Source organism: Berghia stephanieae, chromosome 15, assembly GCF_034508935.2.
Source record: "Berghia stephanieae isolate SIO BIC M18660-M18661 chromosome 15, UCSD_Bste_1.3, whole genome shotgun sequence".
Taxonomy (NCBI): Eukaryota; Metazoa; Mollusca; class Gastropoda; order Nudibranchia; family Aeolidiidae; genus Berghia; species Berghia stephanieae.
In genome coordinates, this window is record NC_088374.1 from 8,188,246 (window position 1) to 8,201,552 (window position 13,307).

The 13,307-nt window shown below is 37.8% G+C and overlaps 1 protein-coding gene across 1 annotated transcript in view; it reads left to right on the forward strand.

The window, feature by feature from the left end:
* Window positions 1-487: 487 nt before the first annotated feature.
* Window positions 488-13,307, forward strand: part of LOC144960543 (uncharacterized) — a gene marked incomplete in the record, with an annotated part of 16,556 nt that continues 3,736 nt past the window's right edge. The window contains 3 exon segments of the mRNA XM_078893741.1: window positions 488-709; window positions 2,750-3,019; window positions 12,153-12,277. Of these exon segments, the coding sequence (XP_078749867.1) occupies window positions 2,798-3,019; window positions 12,153-12,277 (347 nt within the window).

The following is a 13,307-nucleotide window of genomic DNA, read 5'->3' on the forward strand; positions in this document are numbered from 1 at the left end:
ATTTTGCACTAAAGTTCTTGGATACCTTTTGCATAAGCTAACTCTCTTACAACTTGTCATTCGACAGTACGACAGTTGGCTGGGTAATAACTTTTAAATATAATGTCGTCCAGTCATTTGTCTCAATGATCGATATTACAACATTTCCTAGTATCGATACGGCTTTTGATGTTTCGATATTATCAATAACACCCAATTCGCTACGTTAAAAGCATAACAGGGTAATGTAAATGTTGCTGCTCGAAGCTCGAAGAAATAAATAACAATGTGAAATTGAATGTATGCTTCAATTTAATATAAGAAAACAGATAATATGGACGTTTCGAGTTTCCCCTTTATCATGAATGATATGTTGAATGAAACACAACAGACGAATAAGATAATGAGGTAGTGGCGTTGTTAAGTTGAATAAACAAACAAAAAAAACATTTGTAAAGCACTCTGAGCACGTTTAGTTTTTTGGGTTTTTTATTCATCTTAACAACGCCACTACCACATTATCGCATTCGTCTGTATTGTTTCATTCATCCTGTTTTGTTGATAAAGGGGAAACCTCAAACATCAACATTATATGTTTTCGTTAATTAAACTGAAACTTACATTCAATGTCACTTCATTATCTACGTTCAAAGCAAATTCTTTTTCGGATTGGATTAATTTCACATATAATATTCTGATACGTGGCCTTTTAGTTTTGTATACCCGTATTGTAAGAATCGTTGTTCCTTGGGAAAGATTATATGTGACTCTTCGCCCCAAAACGATATTAAGTCGGGATGGTTAAGATGTTGAAAATTGAATTTATAGCCAGAAATATCAGACTTGTGTTGAGTTTGTATGTATAATAAAGGAGAATGGATACCATATTCTAGGGTGCTAATGCCAACAATTAGTATATTAAATCAGTTTAACATTAAATTCGGCTTTTAAGCATATGGTTAGTTCCGACATAATACCGTTTTGAGACGTAAGTCACATATTGGAAATTCACCATTTCTTTGATCCCCGCAATACAAAAGTTGGTGCATGTTAAATTTGTATTTCTATGTATAAAATATGCGCCTATGTGGTCTTTCGGATCGGAAAGTCCGTGGTTCGAGCCTTGCTCGGCGCATTGTTGAGTCCTTGGAAAAGACTCTTTACTCACATTCTCTCATCGTACTCAGATGTTAAATGAGTACATGACCGTCAGCAGCGTTGTCTCCGTGGGAAAAAAAAATTGTAATATCGTCTAACAGGCGTCATGTCTCGTCCAACATGTTACGGTTGCTGTTGGTCAGGGACCCCGTGTTAAGCGATTTGAGCTTAAATCTGATTCGATTTTAGAAGATGATATGAGAAACAACATAGGCTCTTGATTTGTGTTGTGTTGTGTGTGTTTGTGTGTGTGTATGTGTGTGCGTGTGTGTGTGTTTGTGTGTGTGTATGTGTGCGCGTGTGTGTGTGTTTGTGTGCGTGTGTATGTGTGTGTGCGTGTGTGTGTGTATGTGTGTGTGTATGTGTGTATGTGTGTATGTGTTTGTGTGCGTGTGTGTGCTTGTGTGTGCGTGTGTGTGTGTATGTGTGTGTGTGTGTGTATGTGTGTATGTGTTTGTGTGCGTGTGTGTGTTTGTGTGTGCGTGTGTGTGTGTATGTGTGTGTGTGTATGTGTGTGTGCTTGTGTTTGTGTATGTGTCTGTGTGTGTGTGTGCTTGTGTTTGTGTATGTGTCTGTGTGTGTCTGTGTGTGTGCTTGTGTTTGTGTATGTGTCTGTGTGCGTGTGTGTGTGTGTGTGTTTGTGTGTGTGTGTGCTTGTGTTTGTGTGTGTTTGTGTGTGCGTGTGTGTGTTTGTGTGTGTGTGTTTGTGTGTGTGTGTTTGTGTGTGTGTGTGTGTGTGTTTGTGTGTGTGTGTGTGTGTGTTTGTGTGTGTGTGTGTTTGTGTGTGTGTGTGTTTGTGTGCGTGTGTGTGTTTGTGTGGGTGTGTGCTTGTGTTTGTGTATGTGTCTGTGTGTGTGTGTGTGTGTGTGCTTGTGTTTGTGAATGAGTATGTTTAAGCCAAAGTAATTTGAATTTTAAGCGCTTAGAGTATGTTTTTCTGGGAGATGTAGCGCTATATAGCTTTTCAGCATTATTATTATTATTATTATTATTATTATTATTATTATTATTATTATTATTATTATTATTATTATTATTATTATTATTATTATTATTATTGTCATTATCTTCATTAATATTATCATTATTGTTATTATTATTACCATTATTATGATAGAGAGATAATGTTCAAGGAAAAATTATCATCTGTTTTATACTGTTGTTTTGTATTTTTCTCTTTTTTTTCATATTTTCATTGCTATATTTTTTCTTTAAATTGGTTTTTTTTTTTTGTTCTTTGTTATTGTTTTTGTTTTTTGTTTTTTTTTATGTTGTTGTTTTTGTTTGTCTTAGTTATTTTGTTTTAGTATCTTTAATCTTTAAATTTGATATAGGCACATGTATTGTGCATCAATACTTTATACCGAGGTATACAAAATTGCAGGTCTGACATCCGAACCGGGTTATGGGCCTAGTTAAACAATGTGGTAATGGACAATATTTTGCATCATACTTTTTAGATTTCCATTACAGCAATGAGCCCATGAGAAATTTGGTTATCAGACCTCGAATAAGTACACACTTTATACAGTTCAAAAGCAAACATTCTAACAGTTTTCTTCTGTATTATTCTTATGTTCCCTTGTGACTTTTCTTTTTTAATTCTTCCTAGAACGGAATAAATATTCTACAAAGCAAAAGAGACGACAAATAAGTTAACATGACATTTCGACGGATTGCACGCTGCTATTTCCTCCTGGGGCTTCTCGTGACGTCACACCTCTCCGCCTACGTCATGGCCATCACCAACATGTACGAGAACGTGTCGGGGACACACGGAGGTACCACGTGGGGGAAATACTGTTACAATCGTGGGGACTACACACCTACGTGTGGATGGGAGATGATTGTGTCGTCGTCTTACACGATCACACAGATAGAGGTATGTTGCTGTACAATAGACACTTATATAACCACGATCACACAGAGAGAGGTATGTTGCTGTACAATAGACACTTATATAACCACGCACACAGATAGAGGTATGTTGCTGTACAATAGACACTTATATAACCAAGCACACAGATAGAGGTATGTTGCTGTACAATAGACACTTATATAACCACGCACACAGATAGAGGTATGTTGCTGTACAATAGACACTTATATAACCACGCACACAGATAGAGGTATGTTGCTGTACAATAGACACTTATATAACCACGCACACAGATAGAGGTATGTTGCTGTACAATAGACACTTATATAACCACGCACACAGATAGAGGTATGTTGCTGTACAATAGACACTTATATAACCACGCACACAGATAGAGGTATGTTGTGTACAATAGACACTTATATAACCACGCACACAGATAGAGGTATGTTGCTGTACAATAGACACTTTTATAACCACGATCACACAGATAGAGTATGTTGCTGTACAATCGACACTTATATAACCACGCACACAGATAGAGGTATTTGCTGTACAATAGACACTTATATAACCACGCACACAGATAGAGGTATGTTGTGTACAATAGACACTTATATAACCACGTACACAGATAGAGGTATGTTGCTGTACAATAGACACTTTTATAACCACGCACACAGATAGAGGTATGTCGCTGTACAATAGACACTTATATAACCACGCACACAGATAGAGGTATGTTGTGTACAATAGACACTTATATAACACGATTACACAGATAGAGGTATGTTGTGTACAATAGACACTTATATAACCACGCACACAGATGAGGTATGTTGCTGTACAATAGACACTTATATAACCACGCACACAGATAGAGGTATGTTGCTGTACAATAGACATTATATAACACGCACACAGATAAAGGTATGTTGTGTACAATAGACACTTATATAACCACGCACACAGATAGAGGTATGTTGCTGTACAATAGACATTATATAACCACGCACACAGATAGAGGTATGTTGTGTACAATAGACACTTATATAACCACGCACACAGATAGAGGTATGTTGTGTACAATAGACACTTATATAACCACGCACACAGATAGAGGTATGTTGCTGTACAATAGACACTTATATAACCACGATTACACAGATAGAGATATGTTGCTGTACAATAGACACTTATATAACCACGCACACAGATAGAGGTATGTTGTGTACAATAGACCTTATATAACCACGCACACAGATAGAGGTATGTTGTGTACAATAGACACTTATATAACCACGACACACAGATAGAGGTATGTTGCTGTACAATAGACACTTATATAACCACGCCATATATAGAGGTAGTGTGTACAATAGACACTTATATAACCACGCACACAGATAGAGGTATGTTGCTGTACAATAGACACTTATATAACCACGCGCACAGATAGAGGTATGTTGTGTACAATAGACACTTATATAACCACGCGCACAGATAGAGGTATGTTGTGTACAATAGACACTTATATAACCGCGCACACAGATAGAGGTATGTTGCTGTACAATAGACACTTATATAACCACCCACACAGATAAGGTTGTTGTGTACAATAGACACTTATATAACCACGCACACAGATAGAGGTATGTTGCTGTACAATAGACACTTATATAACCACGATCACAGATAGAGGTATGTTGCTGTACAATAGACACTTATATAACCAAGCACACAGATAGAGGTATGTTGTGTACAATAGACACTTATATAACCACGCACACAGATAGAGGTATGTTGCTGTACAATAGACTCTTATATAACCACACACACAGATAGAGGTATGTTGCTGTACAATAGACACTTATATAACCACGCACACAGATAGAGGTATGTTGCTGTACAATAGACACTTATATAACCACGCACACAGATAGAGGTATGTTGTGTACAATAGACACTTATATAACCACGCACACAGATAGAGGTATGTTGCTGTACAATAGACACTTATATAACCACGCACACAGATAGAGGTAGTTCGTGTACAATAGACACTTATAACCACGACACACAGATAGAGGTATGTTGCTGTACAATAGACACTTATATAACCACGACACAGATAGAGGTATGTTGTGTACAATAGACACTTATATAACCACGCACACAGATAGAGGTATGTTGTGTACAATAGACACTTATATAACACGCCACAGATAGAGTATGTTGCTGTACAATAGACACTAATATAACCACCACACAGATAGAGGTATGTTGCTGTACAATAGACACTTATAACCACGCACACAGATAGAGGTATGTTGCTGTACAATAGACACTTATATAACCACGATCACACAGATAGAGGTATGTTGCTGTACAATAGACACTTATATAACCACGCACACAGATAGAGGTATGTTGTGTACAATAGACACTTATATAACCACGATCACACAGATAGAGGTATGTTGCTGTACAATAGACACTTATATAACCACGCACACAGATAGAGGTATGTTGCTGTACAATAGACACTTATATAACCACGATACACAGATAGAGGTATGTTGCTGTACAATAGACACTTATATAACCACGCACACAGATAGAGGTATGTTGCTGTACAATAGACACTTATATAACCACGCACACAGATAGAGGTATGTTGCTGTACAATAGACACTTATATAACCACGCACACAGATAGAGGTATGTTGCTGTACAATAGACACTTTATAACCACGCACACAGATAGAGGTATGTTGTGTACAATAGACACTTATATAACCACGCACACAGATAGAGGTATGTTGTGTACAATAGACACTTATATAACCACGCACACAGATAGAGGTATGTTGTGTACAATAGACACTTATATAACCACGCACACAGATAGAGGTATGTTGCTGTACAATAGACACTTATATAACCACGCACACAGATAGAGGTATGTTGCTGTACAATAGACACTTATATAACCACGCACACAGATAGAGGTATGTTGCTGTACAATAGACACTTATATAACCACGCACACAGATAGAGGTATGTTGTGTACAATAGACACTTATTAACACGCACACAGATAGAGGTATGTTGTGTACAATAGACACTTATATAACCAGCACACAGATAGAGGTATGTTGCTGTACAATAGACACTTATATAACCACGCACACAGATAGAGGTATGTTGCTGTACAATAGACATTATATAACCACGATCACACAGATAGAGGTATGTTGCTGTACAATAGACACTTATATAACCACGCACACAGATAGAGGTATGTTGCTGTACAATAGACACTTTATAACACGCACACAGATAGAGGTATGTTGTGTTACAATAGACACTTATATAACCCGACACAGATAGAGGTATGTTGTGTACAATAGACACTTATAAACCACGCACACAGATAAGATATGTTGCTGTACAATCGACACTTATATAACCACGCAACAGATAGAGGTATGTTGCTGTACAATAGACACTTATATAACCACGACACAGATAAGTATGTTGCTGTACAATAGACACTTATATAACCACGATCACACAGATAGAGGTATGTTGCTGTACAATAGACACTTATATAACCACGCACACAGATGAGGTATGTTGTGTACAATAGACACTTATATAACCACGCACACAGATAGAGGTATGTTGTGTACAAATAGACACTTATATAACCACGCACACAGATAGAGGTATGTTGCTGTACAATAGACATTATATAACCACGATCACACAGATAGAGGTATGTTGCTGTACAATAGACACTTATATAACCACGCACACAGATAGAGGTATGTTGCTGTACAATAGACACTTATATAACCACGCACACAGATAGAGGTATGTTGCTGTACAATAGACACTTATATAACCACGCACACAGATAGAGGTATGTTGCTGTACAATAGACACTTATATAACCACGCACACAGATAGAGGTATGTTGTGTACAATAGACACTTATATAACCACGCACACAGATAGAGGTATGTTGTGTACAATAGACACTTATATAACCACGCACACAGATAAGGTATGTTGCTGTACAATAGACACTTATATAACCACGATCACACTAATAGAGTAGTTGTGTACAATAGACACTTATATAACCACGTCACACAGTGAGGTATGTTGCTGTACAATAGACACTTATATAACCACGCCACAGATAGAGGTATGTTGTGTACAATAGACACTTAATAACACGTCACAGTAGAGTATGTTGTGTACAATAGACAGATAGAGGTATGTTGCTGTACAATAGACACTTATATAACCACGATACACAGATAGAGGTATGTTGCTGTACAATAGACACTTATATAACCACGCACACAGATAGAGGTATGTTGCTGTACAATAGACACTTTATATAACCAAGCACACAGATGAGGTATGTTGTGTACAATAGACACTTATATAACCACATGCACACAGATAGAGGTATGTTGCTGTACAATAGACACTTATATAACCACGCACACAGATAGAGGTATGTTGCTGTACAATAGACAATTATATAACCACGCACACAGATAGAGGTATGTTGCTGTACAATAGACACTTATATAACCACGCACACAGATAGAGGTATGTTGTGTACAATAGACACTTATATAACCACGCACACAGATAGAGGTATGTTGCTGTACAATAGACACTTATATAACCACGACACAAGATAGAGGTATGTTGCTGTACAATAGACACTTATATAACCACGCACACAGATAGAGGTATGTTGTGTACAATAGACACTTATATAACCACGCACACAGATAGAGGTATGTTGTGTACAATAGACACTTATATAACCACGCACACAGATAGAGGTATGTTGCTGTACAATAGACACTTATATAACCACGCACAGATATAGAGGTATGTTGCTGTACAATAGACACTTATAAACCACGATCACACAGATAGAGGTATGTTGCTGTACAATAGACACTTATATAACCACGCCACAGATAGAGGTATGTTGTGTACAATAGACACTTATATAACCACGCACACAGATAGAGGTATGTTGTGTACAATAGACACTTATATAACACGCACACAGATAGAGGTATGTTGCTGTACAATAGACACTTATATAACCACCGCACACAGATAGAGGTATGTTGTGTACAATAGACACTTATAAACACGCACACAGATAGAGGTATGTTGCTGTACAATAGACATTATATAACCACGATCACACAGATAGAGGTATGTTGCTGTACAATAGACACTTATATAACCACGCACACAGATAGAGGTATGTTGCTGTACAATAGACACTTATATAACCACGCATAACAGATAGAGGTATGTTGCTGTACAATAGACACTTATATAACCACGCACACAGATAGAGGTATGTTGTGTACAATAGACACTTATATAACCACGCACACAGATAGAAGTATGTTGCTGTACAATAGACACTAATACAACCACGCACACAGATAGAGGTATGTTGCTGTACAATAGACACTTATATAACCACGCACACAGATAGAGGTATGTTGCTGTACAATAGACACTTATATAACCACGCACACAGATAGAGGTATGTTGTGTACAATAGACACTTATATAGCCACGCACACAGATAGAGGTATGTTGTGTACAATAGACACTTATATAATCACGCACACAGATAGAGGTATGTTGTGTACAATAGACACTTATATAACCAAGATCACACAGATAGAAGTATGTTGCTGTACAATAGACACTTATATAACGACGCACACAGATAGAGGTATGTTGCTGTACAATAGACAGTTATATAACAACGATCACACAGATAGAGGTATGTTGCTGTACAATAGACACTTATATAACCACGCACACAGATAGAGGTATGTTGCTGTACAATAGACACTTATATAACCACGCATACAGATAGAGGTATGTTGTGTACAATAGACACTTATATAACCACGCACACAGATAGAGGTATGTTGTGTACAATAGACACTTATATAACCACGCACACAGATATAGGTATGTTGCTGTACAATAGACACTTATATAACCACGGTCACACAGATAGAGGTATGTTGCTGTACAATAGACACTTATATAACCACGCACACAGATAGAGGTATGTTGTCTACAATAGACACTTATATAACCACGATCACACAGATAGAGGTATGTTGCTGTACAATAGACACTTATATAACCACGCACACAGATAGAGGTATGTTGCTGTACAATAGACACTTATATAACCACGCACACAGATAGAGGTATGTTGCTGTACAATAGGCACTTATATAACCACGCACACAGATAGAGGTATGTTGCTGTACAATAGACACTTATATAACCACGATCACACAGATAGAGGTATGTTGCTGTACAATAGACACTTATATAACCACGCACACAGATAGAGGTATGTTGCTGTACAATAGACACTTATATAACCACGCACACAGATAGAGGTATGTTGCTGTACAATAGACACTTATATAACCACGCACACAGATAGAGGTATGTTGCTGTACAATAGACACTTATATAACCACGCACACAGATAGAGGTATGTTGCTGTACAATAGACACTTATATAACCACGATCACAGATAGAGGTATGTTGCTATACAATAGACACTTATATAATCACGCCTTCCGAACAAACGTCATAATGTAAACAATGACACCATCGCGAACTACACACGTTTTACTATCGAGTTAGGCTAGGAAAGAGTTGCTCCCTTTTGTTGTAAGCCAATTGACTTTTGTTACAGTTTAATTAATTAGTTATTATTCATTAAGTCCATTCTTTGTGCTTACAAATATCGGCGTGGCATGCCCTATAGAGGGATGCACTCTTTGTTCCTCATTTTCCATATTTGAGTTATTTATACTGTCTCGTTTGAAGAAGAACGTCTTTTTGCGTTTTGAGTGCGAGGCGTTTTTGCGATTTTAGTGTCAACGGGATTTGTGTCTTACACGATCATCCAAATAGAGGTATGTTGTGTACAATCGTAACTATCGTTAACTTATAGCCTGACAACGTAACCATCGTTAACTTATAGCTTGACAACGTAACCATCGTTAACTTATAGTCTGACAACGTAACCATCGTTAACTTATAGCCTGACACCATAGACATCCTTAACTTATAGCCTGACAACGTAACTATCGTTAACTTATAGCCTGACAACGTAACCATCGTTAACTTATAGCCTGACAACGTAACCATCGTTAACTTATAGCCTGACACCGTAACCATTGTTAACTTATAGCCTGACAACGTAACCATTGTTAACTTATAGCCTGACAACCTAACCATCGTTAACTTATAGCTTGACAACTTAACCATCGTTAACTTATAGCCTGACAACGTAGCCATCGTTAATTTATAGCCTGACAACGTAACCATCGTTAACTTATAGCCTGACAACGTACCCATTGTTAACTTATAGCCTGACAACGTAGCCCTCGTTAACTTATAGCCTGACACCGTATCCATCGTTTACTAACAGCCTGACAAGGTAACCGTCATTAACTTATAGCCTGACAACGTAACCGTCGTTAACTTATAGCCTGACAACGTAACCATCGTTAACTTATAGCCTGACACCGTAACTATCGTTAACCTATAGTCTGACAACGTAACCATCGTTAACTTATAGCCTGACAACGTACCCATTGTTAACTTATAGCCTGACAACGTAGCCATCGTTAACTTATAGCCTGACACCGTATCCATCGTTAACTAACAGCCTGACAAGGTAACCGTCGTTAACTTATAGCCTGACAACGTAACCATCGTTAACTTATAGCCTGACAACGTAACCATCGTTAACTTATAGCCTGACAACGTAACCATTGTTAACTTATAGCCTGACAACGTAATCATCGTTAACTTATAGCCGGACAACGTAACTATCGTTAACTTATAGCCTGACAACGTAGCCGTCGTTAACTTATAGCCTGACACCGTAGCCGTCGTTAAATTATAGCCTGACACCGTAGCCGTCGTTAACTTATAGACTGATACCGTAGCCATCGTTAAGTTATAGCCTGACACTGAAACCCAAAAGGACTGGCCTTTTAACGTCATAATTTCATGGTTTTTGCACCGCCTAGTAAGTTGTCCTCAGTGGTGCTCATGGAAACAAGTGGTCCCATTGGTTGACCTATTGAATCCAACTCACTATTTGTTTTCTTTTGTGGCCGAAGACTGGTCTTTTGACGTCATTTTTTGGCCAATGTCAGCCCATAAGTAAACGATGGCTACGCTGACATTGACCAAAAAATGACGTCAAAAGACAAGTTTTTGGCCACAACAAAAAACAAATCGTGAGTTGTATTCAATAGTTCAACCAATGGGACCACTTGTTTCCATGAGCATTACTAACGACAACTCACTTGGCGGTACACTAACCTAAACAATGACGTCAAACTATAAGTCCTAGAGGGTTCTATCAGGCTATAAGATAACGATGGCTAAGGTTAAACAGTGATAACATCACTTCCCTCGTAATGACGCATTGTAACTTAGTAACTGGTTCTAAACTATCGCAATAATGCCGAACGCCCTTATGTAATACTTCTCCGACGACCATAAAAGTGTATCCAGAGGAGAAAAACAATATAAATCTGATCATGTTTTGACTTTTGTACATTCTGATCACATGACATATGAAAAGTTCTAGCCAGCATGAAGAATAAAAAGTACCGATTTTCTTTGTTTAGAACCACGATGGTCGCCGTTGCTGGCCGACGTGACATCAGACTATTGAATCCATAATGATGTCACGTCAGCCCAACCAACCAGCTGAAGAAAATCTGTACGATAATCTCATAATAGCCTTCAACAATCGTGACGACACTTCCCTCGTAATGACGCATAGTAACTTAGCAACTGGCTCAAAACTATCGGAACAATGGCGGATGCCCTGCCTTATGAAATAATTCTCATGATTTGACTTTTATACATTCTGATCACGTGACACGTGAAAACGGTCTAGCCAGCATGGAGAATAAAGAGTACCGGTTTGTTTTTGTTTAGAACCAAGCTGCTGGTTGCTGGGCGACGTGACATCAGACTATTTGAATCCTATTGTATCCCTTTCAGGTGTGGCAAGCAAATGCAGTGCAGGTGGACGCCTACACCTACAAACTGACCCCTAAGTATGACCACGGTGACGTCTCAACGAAATCCAGCGAGTGTCCATCGATCCATGTCCACGGGCCTTTCGGGTACTGACATAGTGTGTGACCGTATAATATTATGTCTGTGTAGATCATATTATGCTTTAAACAGGAAATTTGAAGTTTAAGTAATTCGTATAGCGCAATATCCAGTACACGTGCTCAAAGCGCTTTCCAAGGGGTCTGTCATCGGAATGGGACGCCTCGTCTGTCTCCACCAGGCCGTGATTTAGGTCTGCCCAAAGTTGTCGATCGGAATCAATAGCCTTCAACAGTCGTGACGTCACTTCCCTCGTAATGACGCATAGTAACTCAGTAACTGGTTCTAAACTGTGGGAACAATGGCGGAAGCCCTTATGAAATACTTTTCCGACAAGCATAAAAGAGTATCCAGAGGAGAAAAACATTATAAATCTGATCATGTTTTGACTTTTATAAATTCTGATCACATGACGTGTGAAAAAAATGTATCCAACATGTAGAATACAAAGTACCGATTTTCTTTTTTAGAACAAAGATGCTGGTTGTTAGGCGGACGTGACATCAGACTATTGAATCCTATTGTCTGCAGTCTTTGAAAATCATCACTGGTGATGAGATTTAGATGCTGATCTCGTAGTAGTAGTAGTAGTAGTAGTAGTAGTAGTAGTAGTAGTAGTAGTAGTAGTAGTAGTAGTAGTAGTAGTAGTAGTAGTAGTAGTAGTAGTCAGTAGAGTAGTAGTAGTAGTAGTAGTAGTAGTAGTTTAGTAGTAGTAGTAGTAGCAGTTGTAGTAGTAGTTTTTAGTAGTATTAGTAGTTAAATATTAGTAGTTGTAGTTTTAGTAGTAGTGTAGTGTAGTAGTAGTAGTAGTAGTGTAAATAGTTGTTGTGTTTTTTGTTGTTGTTGTTGTAGTAGTAGTAGTAAGTAGTAGTAGTAGTAGTTTTAGTAGTAGTTAGTAGTAGTAGTATTAGTGTAGTATTTTAGTAGTAGTATGGTAGATGTATTGATTAGTGGAGAGTAGTTGTTGTTGATTTGTTGTTGTAGTAGAAAAGTATTGTATTTGAGTAGTTGTAAATAGTAGTTTTTTTTAGTAGTAGT